Consider the following 16,390-nt stretch of genomic DNA (forward strand, 5'->3'; position numbering starts at 1 on the left):
TCCTGCTGACAGACAGACAGACAGACAGACAAACAAACGTGACCAAAACATAAACTCCTTGGCGGAGGTAATAAACATTAATCTATAGGGCATATAACAAGTTTCTAATCTAGACAAGGAGGAAGGGCTAGATTACTACTGCACTGTTAAATTGGCTATGAGTGCCTTATTAGTTAAACAGTTTAGTATAGTGTTTTTATGTTTTGCGATTTATTTTCCTATAGACAAATGGGCCGAATGGATGTCCTTCACAACCAGACCTATACTGACATATCTTACTTCCAGCACAATGAAACACATTTCATTCAAAACTCCAGCCACATCAACTCCACAGACTGCATTATACAAGGGACGTGGAATTACGTTGAAATGGCAGTTTCCTGGGTTGTTTTCTTCACTGCATTTCCTGGAATTTGTTTTGCTCTGTATAAGTTTCGCTCTCAGGTGAGACCTGACCAAGTAGCTCCTGTGTATGTCATAAACCTGCTCATCTCTGACCTGATTCAAGTCTGTACCAATCCAGTTAAAACAACTCTATTGTATTACTGTCTCTTGAAAGATTTACTTTTTAGCAACCGAATCTACTTATTTGGTGTGCAGGTTAATATTTTCTTCATGATGTGTATATCTGCAGAGAGATATGTGATGATTGCTCATGCTGTGTGGTACAGAAACATCCAGAATCGCAAGGTATCAATCATTAAGCGGGCTTGCGGAGCAAGGACCATGCAGAGCATGGCCCTTGCAGAGCAAGGCCCGTTTATAGTAATCTCTAAGTCCTGTTTTATTATTTATTATTTATTATTATCGTTCTTGTGCAGGGCAGCAGTAAAATAGAAAATGGATCTCCTCCTAGGCCTTTCGAGATAGAGACACCGTTCAAACACTAAAACGACCGGCTCGGCTTGGAGATCGCGTATCGTTATAGGCTTCTCCGTGTCTCTTGTCGTTTTCCCGTTTTTGGCGATTTTGTTAAAGCCTGGGTCTCCATTGAAAACTATTAGTCAGCCTGCCAAGCCCGAAAAATATATGTTTGATGGCATTTTCTGTTAAAAGTTGGCAACCATGCCAGAAGTTATCAGCATGGGCTAAGGTTTCAGAATCACCTGGTTGCCAACACGGAACTTGACCTTTAAGGTCAAATATGAAGGTCAAAAGGTCAACCACGGTCAAATAACAGTGTTATTTAGTTAAAAATTGTTAAAAAGATGTTAAAAGTGGGCAACCATGCCAGAAGTCATCAGCATAGACTAAGGATTCAGAATCAACTTGTTGCCAACACGGAACTTGACCTTTAGGGTCAAATTTAAAGGTCAAAAGGTCAAAAACAATGTATTTTCTGGTTAGTCTATTTTGGGAACTGTATATTCATGGAATTATTTTTCAAATGTAAGCAACCATGCTAGATGGTATCAGCATGGACTAAGGTTTCAGAATCACCTGGTTGCCAACATGGAACTTGACCTTTAAGGTCAAATTTGAATTTCAAAAATAATGCATTTTCTGGTTTGCCTTTTTTGGAGGGGGGCTTCATATTCATGGAATTATTTTTCAAAAGTTGACAATCATGCTAGAAGTTATCAGCATGGATTACGGTTTCATGGTCCATGGTTGCCACCCTTTAAGGTCAAATTTGAAGGTCAAAAGGTCAACCGGGATAAAGAAAAAAATAATAAAAAAAGTTTTGTTTTTTTGTGATGGGCTTTCATAAAATACAAGTTTTGCATTATGTATTGAATAATTAGTACCTGGAGGAGATATTTCATATTATTTCAATCATTTTAGATGAGTGAAAGTATTGGAACAAATAATTGTAAAGAAAATAAAACACTGTTTTGATGAGGTTTCTCCCGAAGCGGACAGCGCTGTCAAAAGTTGCATTTGGGGTTTTCTGACAGTGGACGGTGGAAGTGGTCGCGAGAGTCACACTTCACCTACAGTAAGTATCAGATGACTCGGGACAGTGATTAATTAACCTTTTAATTCTACTTAGAGCCCCAAGTATTCAGTGAACAACAAAAACAAGGAAATTTGCCTTTCTGTTCCAATAACTTACTTTAGGGGACTGTATATTTAGAAGTTATATAGTCTTTTTTATTAGGGTATGAGTGAAAGTGATTATTGCAAATTGTCAATAACAAGAATGTAATTGATCATATTGTTTCTTTACTTCAATAATAATTAAAACAATAATTCAAATTCAAATGTGATGTCAGTACATACTGGATATTTATGTATTTAAATGAGCTATTGTTGCTGTTATTACAAAAAGGTTGTGTCATCCAGATCATGTTCTATCCCTACGGCGTTTAAACATTCTACATTTTAATCACATGCAGGTATACAGGGCTGTCCATTCCTCAGGCAACTGCAGGCATGTATTGCCCACTTGGTTCCACAACCACATCTTATCAGTCCTAAGCTACTATGTGGAACTGGAGGTTTCCTTTACCACACAGCCATCAAGTCTACAACTTTCCAACCACCTGTCTCCTCAGTGTCTTTGTTAATATGTACTTTGTCAGACTGCAGCCATACATTTGCCTGCTGATTTGCTTATGCAAGATGCAATCCATATGCATCACTTGGTGGTAACATATCAATTGCCTTTTTGTCTTCTGAAAATAGTCGATCAATACCCAAAGATAAGCATGGTGCTTTATACAGGTGACACAAAAACTCAAGCCTGGGAAATTGTAACAGAACATTCTTCAGTAGTCATGAGAACATCAAGAGAAGTGTGCAATACTTGCTCTACTCTTACTGTAGGTTATTTCCTAACCATGATATGACATAGCAAATCAGCAAGTGTCCTTCATTGCTATAACCATTTGAAACACATCAGAATTAACTGAAGTCATTATTTTTTCTATGGAAAGAAGCAAATTCACTGGTGAGCCAAGGCATATCCCATTTCATACCAGCAGCTTAATGTGCTTCACAAAGAAGAATAAAGTAATTGAGATGACCAGAATGAAAATTAAAAAAAATACAAGTTTAAGTTAATTGTATGCTAATGAGCTATGATGAATGTCTAAGGATGACAGGCCAGAGCCCCACCATGATAAGCCAAATCAAACATTAAATTATAGGCCTCAATATACAGTACCATGCAAACAACTATTTTATGAAAGCACATCACCAAAAAACTGATTTTTTTATTGATCTCGGTTGACCTTTTGACCTTCAAATTTGATCTTAGAGGTCAAGTTCCATATAGTAACCAGGTGATTCTGAAACCTTAGTCCATGCTGATACGTTCTAGCATGGTTGCCAACTTTTGAAAACAATAATTCCATGGATATAAAGATCCCCAAAAAAGACTAACCAGAAAATACATTGTTTTTGACCTTCATATTTGACCTTAAAGGTCAATTCCCTCTTGGCAACCAGGTGATTCTGAAACCTTAGTCCATGCTGATAACTTCTAGCATGGTTACTAACTTTTGAAAAAGATTTCCACGAACACAGTCCCCCAAAAAGTCAAACCTTAAAATACATGGTGTTTGACCTTTTTAACCTTCAAATTTGACCCTAAAGCTCAAATTCCGTGTTGGCAACAAGTTGATTCTAAATCCTTAGTCCATGCTGATGACTTCTGGCATGGTTGCCCACTTTAACATCTTTTTTTTTTAACTAAATAACATATTATGTTATAAAATAACACTGTTATTTGACCGTGTTTGACCTTTTGACATTCAGATTTGACCCTAAATGTCAAGTTCCATGTTGGCAACCAGGTGATTCTGAAGCCTTAGCCCATGCTGATAACTTCTGGCATGGTTGCCAACTTTTGAAAAAGAATGAATGAATATACAGTTCCCAACAAAGACTAGCAAGAAAATACCCTGTTTTTGACCTTTTGGCCTTCAAATTTGACCCTAAAGGTCAAGTTCAGTGTTGGCAACAAGTTGATTCTGAATCCTTAGTCCGTGCTGATGGCTTCTGGCATGGTTGCCCACTTTTAACATCTTTGTAACAATTTTTAACTAAATAACACTGTTATTTGACCGTGGTTGACCTCTTGACCTTCATATTTGACCTTAAAGGTCAAGTTCCGCGTTGGCAACCAGGTGATTCTGAAACCTTAGCCCATGCTGATAACTTCTGGCATGGTTGCCAACTTTTAACAAAAAATGCCATCAAAAGTTTATTTAAGCACCTTAGCTGCTGATGGCAGGCTGACTATATGGTGGAACCTTCATGAACCAAAGTTCCGCCACTCTAGAGATTAGAGTGTAGGAGGCTTTTTCGGTCATAAAACATCAACACTTTCACCTAGAAGTTTAGTTGACGTGTTGTTAGCGAGCTCTATGGGATGTCTCCAAATTGTGAAAGTTTCATCTCCCAACTCCCAATACTTTTTAAATGGCAGGTTTGTAAAAAAAACAGGCCTGGCTCTATGGAGAATCCCATTCTTTCGAAAAGTGCATTTTTCAAGAGATCAGCGCATGTCCCACACGGAGGTCCATTTGTGCCTGAACCCTTTCACCTATAAACTTCATTCAAAGACTGTTAGAGAGATCACAAGCATGACTCCGATCTGTGAAAAGGACACGTGCCAACTCCTTTTAGTTTTTTTACAACGATGTTGTAAAGACAAAAAACTCATTCTCATCCTCTCCCCTGTCTAGAGCTCAATACTAACTGTCTTTCAGTCAATCACAACAGGTGCAGCCAATGAAGTGTTCCATTTCAACTGTCACTGTCTCAAGATTCTATTCTTAACGAGCAGGTGCGAGCAACCATTCTAGAAGTCTATTGTTCAGCTCTGCAATGCAATGTAATATAGTCTTGCTGGACTATGCATGACAATTAGCTGCTTGGCTTAGTGGTAATGCATGCCGCTGCATTAGAGAGATGGAGGTTGAGGGTTCGAATCCTATCCGAAGCCATGTTGATTTTCTAAATTATATCATATGCAGCGTTCCTTGGCCGACTTAAAATGCCATGTATATCATTTAGTATGGATGGCAAATGTGCTGAATTACAGATATTGAGGTTGGGGGTTCGAAACCCAGTCAAAGCCATGTTGATTTTCAAAATTATATCATATGCAGTGTTCCTTGGCCAACTTAAAATGCCATGTATGTCATTTAGTATGCATGGCAAATGTGCTGGATTACAGATATGGAGGTTGGGAGTTCGAATCCCAGTCAAAGCCATGTTGATTTTCAAAATTATATCATATGCAGTGTTCCTTGGCCAACTTAAAATGCCATGTATGTCATTTAGTATGAATGGCAAATGTGCTGAATTAGGGATATGGGGGTTGGAGGTTCGAACCCCAGTCGAAGCCATGTTGATTTTCAAAATGATATCATATGCAGTGTTCCTTAGCCAACTTCAAATATCATGTATTGTATGTCATTTAATATCAATGGCAAAGGGGTTGGATTACAGATATGGAGGTTGTGAGTTCTAATCCCGCTCGAAGCCATGTTGATTTTCAAAATTATATCATATGCAGTGTTCCTTAGCCAACTTAAAATACCATGTATGTCATTTAGTATATCCCCAAAACGCAGAGCTACAACACTTTCAAGATGGCTGAATCCAAGATGGCTGAATTGTTTGGCCCATAACTTCTGACTGGGTGGATGGAGTTTTTCCAAGATTTCTTTTAGCTTTGTTTTCTCAATAGTACTTTGTTTCATCTCTGCCCCAAAAGGCAAGCCCGCTTCCAGCATTTTCTGTGAGAATGCATTTCTAGTTGTATCTGTCGTCATTTGGATCTTGTCAGTAGTGACCCAGCTCACCTATAGCTTCTTAGTAGAAGAAACCATTTCAGGATATGTCACATGTGCCATCTTGCTGGTCCCATACCCCCTGGTGATGTTCTTTTTTCTGGCAACATGGAGGGCCCTGTCCAGGTCATCAGTACCTCGTAATGACCAGATACGCATCAGGGCTATCTTGGGGCTCATTCTGTGTATTTACACCATCTTATTTATACCTTTCATCATGCTAATGATAATGACAAGTAATCCTTTGTTTTTTATTGAATATTCCATCCATGTATGTATTCAATGTATTGCTTACACTCTTGTTGCGTTGAACCCCCTGTTTGATCTTCTCCTTTATGTGCTCATCAGGAGGGATGTTTCACATGTGTGGAGAGCTCTTCTTTTGTGCTGTAATAGGAAACAGGGGGCAAACATAACAAATGTCTGAGATACTGCAACCTAAACATTACTCTGTTAGTTGAAATGTATAATTCAATCAATTTGCTGGAGTCACATTTCACAATTCATTTTCACAATTATGGCATCTTGTACTGTGACCTGACTTCGAATTTCTTTGTGATTCTATTGTGATAGATTTTCTTATTTGTTCAAAGTGATACAATTATTATGTGAGATTGTCATGTTAAATGAGCCCATTCATTATCAGCTACATATTTTCAACAGTGTACACAGACACTTCTTTTTTTAAATGAGTTTTTATTTTTATTGTGTTGATAATTCACGGTAGGCCTATATGCTATATGGCAGGGTCCAGTTGTCCCACACACCTCCTTGCAGTGTGTACTGAACCTGTCAGTTTTTACAATCTCAGTTGTTTAAGAGGTTCCAGCTTGATATGTTAAGGTGTCAAACAAGGTGTGCCGTGTCACAAAGAAGGGACACTCACTTCCCGTGGCACTGCTCTGCTTGTGACCCAGGCTTGCTTACACTTTGTGTTGGTTACTATTTTAAAACTCCTATGTACATTTGTTATAAGAATGTTTAATAAGATTGCAGACATGTTATGCAATGCAGAGTCTTGTGGTCTATGTGTTCACATGTATTTATGTTATGTATGAGTCAGTGATGTGGATAGTGAGTAGGCGGGTATGGGACACAGTGAGAAGTCCAGACAAATTTCCCCCTGAGGAAAATTAAGTGTACTTTACGAACTGCAATAATGAACAACAACGTACGCCTACAAAATGATTGATAATCTTAAATCATAGCACATCAGTTCTTGTATTGATATAGAATTGTATTACGTTGTATTGCACTGTATTGTATTATCGGTACATTATATTGCAGCTTATTATCTTAGATCACACCAATTCTCTACTGCTATCATTATTGTATTTAATGGCTTATGTAACTGTGTGGCTTTTATAACTTTATTTATTAAAATCTGGAGGAGGAAGCTGAAACCTGCGCTTTGGGTGCAAAGTTTTGAACTGCATGTTTTTATTTTCATGAATACAGTCTTGGCACTTTGGACGCAAAGTTCAACCATGACATACCGTCTTAGCTGTTGTCTCTGCTGCTGTCCAGCAGAGGTTAGTGTAGGCTGTCAAGTCTCCTCATGGGCCCATCACCAGAGAGATAATAATATCTGGACATTGATGGAATCATGAATTCCCCAAAACGAAAACAAAAATGACTGTATGTTTATACACAATATGTGCTTATCTACTTCATACTATACTGTGTTTTGCACTGTATAAGTCATTCCCCATATAACTTTGATGCTACACCAGATCGTGCATTACTGTAAATAGATAGCCCCATTATAATGGAGCTTAGAAATCAAGCCACTCCTAGCAGCAGCAAATTATATGCTGCCCACGAATCACTGGTGCATCACTCACTGGGGAGTGCATCCTTCATGCCATGTAATCCTATATTCATTGTACTGATTGGTTGTAGAATATAGGGCCATAATCCTGTAGTGGTATGATGATCAATTAAAATAAGTAGAAGTTGTGAAAGTTCAGTGGTTATTATAGGCCTACACAGTACACACTAATTTATAGTAAGCTTGACACAATACTGAGGGACTAGCTCGATACTGAACGCTGATAAATATGTAAACTAGCTGCATGACAGCTGGGTGCAGAATTGCTGGGGCATTAAATTAGCCTGCTCCTCTTACTGGTAATCAAACATCAAGTCTTGTAGCCTACCAAGAGGCACGGACAGCAGCAAAACTCTCTTTTACATTTGGCTTTCTTTTTTATACTTTATTATGGACAGGACAGTATGAGAGGTAGACAGGAAGCGAATGGGGAGAGAGATGGAGAGGGGTCGGCAAAGGACGCGGGTCGGGAATCGAACCCTGGTCAGCCGCATGGCAGGTGAGTGCCCTACCAAATGCCCACGGCAGGACCTCATCTGGCTTTCTTATTCAGAACACATTTGGTTTAAACAAGCCCATTTAAAGATGAGGCCACATTCTAAGCAGTTAGGCGTCAGACTTGTAGCCCAAAGGTTGCCGGTTCGACTCCCGACCCACCAGGTTTGTGGGGGCAGTAATTGTGCTCGCCCCCATCCTCCGTGATAATGAGGTACCCTGAGCATGGTGCCCACCCACTGCACTGCTCCCTTTCGGGCGCCATTGGGGGCTGCCCCTTTGCACGGGTGAGGTATAAATGCAATTTCAATGTGTGCAGTGAACACTTGTGTGCTGTGGAGTGCTGACAATGACAATGGGAGTTGGAGTTTCCCAGTTGGGCTTTCACTGCATTCTTCTATATAACCTATTCAATAAGGGAGCAAATATTGAGGATGGTTGCTTACATGCAGTGCATGTTCAAGCTGACCATCACATTGAGTGAGAACAGTATAACAGCAATGAGCTAAAGACTAAAATGACCTCCATGGCCTTAAACCGCGCTTTTATTTTTCCAAATAAACCTCAACAAATGTATGCAATCTGCTTGCTTTTTGTCTGCAAGATGGGGCATGCTACAGTACAACTAAGCAAGTGTACAGTAGAGAGCATCATCACCTATAGCTTGTATGTGACAGGAGAAAAACATCATGTTGCAACTGACCTCTTTTGCAACCGTTTCCTGTTGCAACGTCCCCTGTCTCTCCTCCCATGTTTCCCCCTTCTGAATATCAGCTGATATACACTGCGGTCAGGTGAAGCATCAAAGGCTAACAGGCATGAGAGAGAGGTGACACATTAGACTGAAAAGTCCCTTGTTTGGATGTATTTCTTTCAAGTTATCATTTATAGCCCTACAGTAGAGACCACAACCATATTAAGTGAGCAGCCTATGAGGAACTTCATTCCAGTGAGTACACATTTTATTTCTGTTACTGGCTTTACTTAGCAGAGTTACAGAGTTATTGTATGGTTATTTCGAATAGTTTGGCGGGCATTCACAGTTTCTCCAAACTTAAATATAAAATATTTTTTTTATGTTATGATTGTATCTTTCTAGATGCAAATGGTCCAAATTCCAACTCAAATGGATGTGCTTCACAACCAGGAGACCTGTACCGACATAGTATCTGGCTTTCAACACAACACCAGCTGCAGTAACTCCACTGGATGGACTGAAGTCTTGGTCAGGGATTACGTTGAAATAGTAGTTTACTGGGTTGTTTTCCTTATTGCATTTCCTGGAATTTGTTTTGCTCTGTATAAGTTATGCTCTCAGGTGAGACCTGACCAAGTAGCTTCTGTGTATGTCATAAACCTGCTCATCTCTGACCTGATTCAAATTTGTGCCAATCCAATTCAAATGTCTGTACGGATAGCAATGGGAGGCAGCTTTGTAGGACTATTTTCCTGGTATATCTACCGATACAGCGTGCAAGTAAATGTTTTGTTCATGATGTGCATCTCTGCAGAGAGGTACGTAATGATTGCCCATGCTGTCTGGTACAGGAACATTCAAAGTCACAAATTGTCAATCACTTTGTCTGTCATTAACTGGAGCTTGTCTGTCATTATATGGTTGGCGTTAGCGTTCACCCATTCACCATGGTCTTGCATGGCTGCCATCTTGCTGGTCCCGTATCCCGTGGTGATGTTCTTTTTTGTGGCAACATGGAGGGCCCTGTCCAGATCGTCAGTACCTCGTCATGACCAGATACGCATCAGGGCTATCTTGGGTTTTGTTCTGGGTATTTACACCATCTTATTTCTACCTTTCATCATAACATTGTTTTATAATACGGGTAATAACACTGTCTTTGAAAGTTACTCTATGCCTCTCATGGCTTCCATTCTTGTTGCGTTGAACCCCCTGTTTGATCTTCTACTTTATGTGCTCATCAGGAGGGATGTTTCACATGTGCCGAGAGCTCTTCTGTTCTGCTGTAATAGGGGACCGGGGACAAACATAACAAATGGCCCAGATACTTCAATCTAAACATTAGTCTGTTTGTCTGAATTGAAAATGATGAAAAATTATTCAATCATTTTGATGAATCATTTCAGTCACATTTCACTCATAATTGTGACAAGGACTGTGACCCAACTTCTGATTTGTTTGTGATTCTGTGAGTGTGATTTTCTTATTTGTCCAAAGTGATACAATTAATACATATTTGGGATGTTTTTCCTCCTTGTGTTTAATGAGACTGCTTAAACATATGGCATGGTCCAGTTGACCCACACACTATGGCTCCTTGCACTGTGTACTGAATATGTTAGTTTTTACAATCTCAGTGAGAGTTTAAGAGCTTCCAGCTTGATATTTTAAGGTGTCCAACAATGCATGCCGTGTCACAAAGAAGTGACACTGGCTGATTTCTTGTTATGCAGTGTCTTGTGTTATGTAGGCTACTACATGTAGCCTATTTATGTGGTGTTTGAGTCAGTGAGTAGTGGGTATGGGAGGCAGGGACTGCAAGACAAATGTCCCCCTGAGGAAAGAGAAGTCTTCCAAACTGCAATAATGAAAAACAACATACAAAATGAACATTCATCTTAAGTCATAGCACATCAGCTATTGTTATGCAATTGTATTGTATTGCATTGCATTGCATTGATTGTTTTGCATCTTATTGTTCCAAATTATTATGCAAATGACATTTTCACTAAATTTCCCTAAATAATAAATTACAGTCATCATCATTTTTAAGTCATCAGCCATGTTGAGGTCGGATTCCTATGACATCTTGGAAAATAAGACAATTTCTCTTAACTTTGATATTCTGATTGTAACTTTCTAATCTGTTCAATGCGATGCAATGCATTTACATTTTAGAATTTCTCTCCCTTGTCTTATTTCATGGGCCCATATGTAAGCCTAAAGTAGATAGTAGCTTGTAATAGCAGGCCTATGTAGGCAGAGGCGTCTCTAGGTTCAGCTGGGGCCCCAAGCAAAATGTCAAAAGAGTGAACATTTGAAAGAAATGTGCCACTACTTTAGCACAGTGCAAACTGTTATTCACCATCCAGGGGCTTGGGGTCCCAAGCGGCTGCCTGGCTAACCTGGTGACAAGATACGTCTCTGTATGTAGGCCTATGTTTAATTTTTGTATCCATTTTATTTTATTGTATTCTATTTTATTTTATTTCATTTAATTTTATAGTTCACAGTCTTCCCCTGTACCACAGATGAGAAACCACAAATAATAAATATGCTGTATGCTTAGTTTCCCTCTCCAGTATCTGGAGGCCATTTACACGTGTCAGAGTTCAGTCCACCCACACATGGCTCCTTGTACCACACGCACGCGCACGCGCAAACGCACACACGCACACGCACACACACACACACACACACACACACACACACACACACACACACACACAGACCAGCAGTGGTGATTGAATATGAATATGAAAGGTGTAGCTTAACCAACATGTAAAAAAGCAAAGCAAAGCTGGGGACAAGCAGCATTCAGTGGTACACATGTGTACACACACTCTCTCACACACACACACACACACACACACACACACACACACACACACACACACACACACACGTGTATACACGCACGCACGCACGCACGCAATGACCTACCATTGTAAATATGCCTTTTTTACTATTGAAGTGTTACGTTTTTTTGTTTAAATAGCCTATGCGAGGTTATTACATTGTTACTAAGAACAAGTCTGTGTTGGAGCTGTTGATACTTTTCTATCATGAAACTTCAATCATTACATCAGCTGGCCGATCAGTCTGCTGTCGGAAGGAGTGCGGAAAGTCTGTGTGCAGGCAACCAAGAAAGGATCAAAATCCTGTGGCACACCCACCGTCTAAATTCAGTCGAAATGCTACCATCTGGTGGTGAATAAAATTAGCGGCCATATGACCTTTGAGGCCTAATGACTGGGCTGGCACATTAGGGCATTCCTTGTACCAAACAAACAGTGCTGCTGATAGCTTTGGGAAAGCCGGGACAAAGTCATCTGAAAGCCCCCCACCCCATCCAATACATACAATGTAAGGAACACCCCCAACAACAACAAAAACTTCCAGCACTTATGACTTCCTAGAAATGTGTGCTTATGTTTGGCTGTTGATTAGCATAGTTTTAAGAGTGTAGCAGTGTAAGTGACACGAGACATTAGATAAGCAAAACATTCCAAGCTGACACATTTTATTGGTTGTCATCTGGCATCAAATGCAGACAATAATCTTGCTTGCATTCATCAAATGGTTGGGTAAGTTGACTACTTGGCCTTGGGGTACAGCAAAAACCCACTGAAGGTATGGATGTTGGAGTATATGGAGCCTGCGACCTGATAGCCATTCTTGAGGCGCATGAAGACCCTGTCCCCAGCCACCAGCTCCAGCAGCACTGAATTGGAGGCGTAGTCTTCATTATCGCCCTTATCCTGCGTCTCCCAAACCAGCAGCACCTCCTCGTCGTTCTTCATCAGCCTGACGCCAATGTCCTTCTCTGACACCCAGCTGTAGGTCGTGAAGGTAAAGAAGTAGACACCCGCAACTGGGGCAGTGAACACACCTGCATGTAGGACACAAGAGAGATTAGATAATTACGCCATCAGTTACACATGGGTTGTGGTTGAACACAAACAAATGTGTACGCAGCCAGGGATTCCAAAATGCTAGGCGGCTAGGTGTTTAACATTGGAAGTTCCATTGGACCAGTGTAGTGCGTGGTTAGAACCTGTTTTCTCGTCGGCTGGATGTTGCTGCGGTTTCTGTGGTCTCTGTACTGCAACTCCATTCTGGGATAACGCATCTTAATGTGAGTACATCAGAATCGATTCCTATGCTTTGTAAATTAAGTTATTGTATCACACCAATCACACGTGGGGATGAAGTTTGAGTGACGGCAGCATCCAAACAATCAGAGGCTGCCTCCGATCGCAAAAAACCCGCCTTGTCAGCAGTGGCTAACACTTTGCAACACAATATAGCGTTATTTAGGGAGCATGCCAAAGCATTACCAGCGACATGATAGTATTTTCTTCTAAACGGTGTCACCAACATTACAGCGTGCGAGTAAGTGGATAAAACCGCTAGCCGAGAAGACAACATGTTCTTGCCATACACTGTGCAGGGCTGCAATGGCACTTCCAATAAACACCTAGCTGCATAGCATTTTGGAATCCCTGGCTGCGCACGCACTCAAAAGTTTACAAATATTAAAAATGTACACAGTAAAAAATATTCCTGTGATGTCACAGTAACTTACTGTCTAATAATTGCGTTCATTTCACAGTATTTTACTGTGATCTTCCTCACAGTAGTTTACTGTGATCACACCACATTGTCACCCTACCCACACTACCATGATCCCGCCCCTCCATTCATCACCACAACAGAGGTAGCTTTACCATGTTATTGTAGCACCTCCCATTCCTCGGTTCAACAAAGACGCTTTTGCACACCTCTGTAGTTGGGCAGGTGCGTAGGATGTTATCCCAGGGCGGTTGTCAGTCAAATGCAAAGAAATCCCGCACACTGTCCATTCCACCAACAAACTTCAAAGGCCAACTTCCGATAAAACAGTTTTACTCACTCCTTTTGATGATCGGACGGTCAAACCAAGTTAAACTCACTTGCAACGCCTCGCCTGGCTGTGTTTCCCGGTGTTTCCCAATTGACATAAATGATGCAGAGAAACTAGCGAATCACGAAAGCCTTTCTGTGTTGCGTCACGTCGAAAGAAGGTTTATGTCGACCCATTTTTCTAAAAACATGTCCAGTCATTTTTTTCTGCTTGTTTTCAAAACAAGCAACGTCTGGTGGCCTGAAACCTAGCTTAGCGTAGCTATCAGCTGGCCAAAACATCACAGTAGCATCACAGTAGCATAGTGTGACCATCACAGTAGCATAGTGTACCAGAACATCGGAGTAATTAGCTGTGAGATTTCACAGTAAATGACTCTGAAATCCTTGTAATTTTTTACACAGTATGTATAACTGTCCGTTTGTTTTCAATGGTCTTGTGAGGTATCCAATTAAAGCTGGGCTTACACTGCGCAACTTTTTCCCCGGTTTTGCCCCGATTTGGCACTTGCACGACTTTTTGAGAGTCAGGCCGATTTCTTGCTCAATCGCAGGTCAATCGTGAGTCTCGCATCGTGCAGTGTACATGGGGTAACGACAAGCGATTTCGCCTCACGATCGTGCAATCGCAGGGTGGCAAGAAAATCAAAACGGTTTGGAATTCTGATCGTGGCTCGTGCGTAAATCGCAGAGTTAAATCAGTGCTACGACCCGATTTGACACTTCACATGCACAAATTAATAGGGCCGTGCGATTCGCTGTTGAGCGCGACCTCATCTCCACCTCGCATGTTCCCTCCTCTGCAGACCGGGGAAACATGCCTGTCGCGTTGTACGGTGGAAGCATTTCGTTCGCATCTGACTGTCGGCTCGTGTAGTGTGAGGACGTGAGTCGTGAGCGGTGAACTTTTAAACAGTGAAATTCCATCGTGCAGTGTGAGCAGAAGCTTAAGACCCACGAGTGAAAATATCGCACAGTGTATGCCCGGCTTAAGGAAACAAGAGAATGGTGTAGTTGGCGAAATAGTTTTGTTTTCCCCTGGCTGTGCGACTCTTGCTGCGCTCAACTCAACCTCTGATTGTTGGAAACCGCTGTCAATCAAAAAAATTAGCTCCTGTGGTTGGCTACCACTGTTTATAAACAAAATAAAAAAACATGTATAACCTATAATGTGACAGAACATGTACTGTAGTCAGGGCTTTAAATTAACACCAACCGACCCACCAAATGTTGGTGAAATTTCAGTTTGGCTGGTAGAAAAGACCAACTTGCTGTACTGGCCATTTTGACCCATTAGGGAGTGTGTTTTTTGGCTAGTAAGATTAACATCTAGCCATTTTGGCTGGTGATGAAAAAAGTGAATTTAGAGTCCTGACTGTAGTCCTATCCATTCTATCATGACTAAAATGCATTTTCTAACCTCAGTATGAAAATGTATTAAATCAAGTCATGAATGGTAAAAAATAGTAAATGGACTGCATTTATATAGTACCTTTCCACTCCTTTGAGCACTCAAAGCACTTTACATTGTATGCCTCACATTCACCCATTCACACTCACATTCACACAGCGGTGTCTGTGGCTGCCACGCAGGGTACCATCCTGTCACCAGGAGCAACTTGGGGTTAAGTATCTTGCTCAAGGACACAACAATGGAATCAGGCTGAGCGGGGCTCATACCTACAATCTTTGGGTTGCCAAACGGCACCTCTACCACCTGAGCTACCGCCGCCCCCCCGCCATGAAGGCCAATATGGCGTACTACAGCCAATATGGCTGCAGCATGCTGCCAACTGTTTTTAAACAGTTCTGCCATTTTTATATATTTTTGCTAAATCTCAGAGTGCCTCAGCTGTACCTCTTTTTTGGAACTTGACTTGTATGAGCACCTGAGTAACATCATCTCTAGCCCTTTGTGTCTTATATTGAATTAAATTGAACATTCGGGTTAAAACGGTGCACTATGTAATATTTTAGAAGTTAATTTCTAGAACTGATGCTGCTACCTCCTCTGGCAACAAGCCTATAGTTTTTTGTTTTTTTTAAAGGACAAAGTTTTCCTTTTTTCCCATTTCCTAATTTCTTGCACCTTCTTGAAAGCAGATGTAGAGTGATGAATATTTGAATTCACCTGACAAAGAATCATAGGCCCCTCCAACGTTGGTCAGAACCTTCTGGTGGACTAAGGTGATCTCTTCAGAAAAAGGTCAGATTCTCCCAAAGCCACTACCGTCTGCAGGAGATGAGGGCTGGATAGCTGCCATGAAGGCCACCTCTAAACACAGGGTCAAGTCAAACAACACATATATAGTGTAAGATGAAACTACAAAGAGATTGTTTCAGAGTACTTTGAAGAAGTGAAGAGGAGTTGCAGTTTTGGGGAGCAGGTGCCTATTTAACTCGATTTTGATAAATTAAGTAGGCTTATACTATACTTTTAAGTAGGCTATAGTCTACTATATTTTTTTTTGCATCTTTTCACTTTCAGATATTTGCAGTCTAGTGGATAGGGCCTTCGTCTCATTTTCCTGATCTGTAAACAAACACATGATGCATAATTGGAAGGCAATGACTCTGGGAATGCTGTTTGAAGTTACAACACAGAAATTCTAGCGGATAGATGAATAAAATCACAATAACCTTACCCAGCTTGGCCTTCGACAGCTCCTTTATTTTCATCTCAGCGTCATTTAATCTGGTCAGCATTTTAGCCAT

At 40.7% G+C, this 16,390-nt stretch overlaps 2 protein-coding genes across 2 annotated transcripts; one reads left to right on the forward strand and one right to left on the reverse strand.

Annotated features, from left to right (window-relative positions):
• The first annotated feature begins 369 nt into the window (after positions 1 to 369).
• LOC134441734 (G-protein coupled receptor 4-like) lies at positions 370 to 6,163 on the forward strand. Its single transcript, XM_063192126.1, has 3 exons — positions 370 to 685; positions 5,744 to 5,983; positions 6,144 to 6,163. Exons 1-3 carry the CDS (start codon positions 370 to 372, stop codon positions 6,161 to 6,163), a joined length of 576 nt encoding a protein of 191 aa, XP_063048196.1.
• Positions 6,164 to 12,276: 6,113 nt separating this feature from the next.
• On the reverse strand, positions 12,277 to 16,390 carry LOC134441735 (complement C1q-like protein 4). The gene is given in 3 exon segments (XM_063192127.1): positions 12,277 to 12,662; positions 15,807 to 15,950; positions 16,321 to 16,390. Coding segments are annotated over 3 exon segments (510 nt in total). The 3' UTR covers positions 12,277 to 12,366.

This window comes from Engraulis encrasicolus, chromosome 24 (genome assembly GCF_034702125.1).
Source record: "Engraulis encrasicolus isolate BLACKSEA-1 chromosome 24, IST_EnEncr_1.0, whole genome shotgun sequence".
In the NCBI taxonomy this organism is placed as follows: domain Eukaryota; kingdom Metazoa; phylum Chordata; class Actinopteri; order Clupeiformes; family Engraulidae; genus Engraulis; species Engraulis encrasicolus.

Bases quoted from the DNA above. Each gene is read 5' to 3' on its own strand.
- LOC134441734 (XM_063192126.1), top strand. From the start codon at position 370: ATGGCAGTTTCCTGGGTTGTTTTCTTCACTGCATTTCCTGGAATTTGT. The intron at 686-5,743 runs GCAAGGTATCAA...GGATCTTGTCAG, and splicing joins GTACAGAAACATCCAGAATC to TAGTGACCCAGCTCACCTAT. The intron at 5,984-6,143 runs GTAATCCTTTGT...GTGCTGTAATAG, and splicing joins CATGCTAATGATAATGACAA to GAAACAGGGGGCAAACATAA.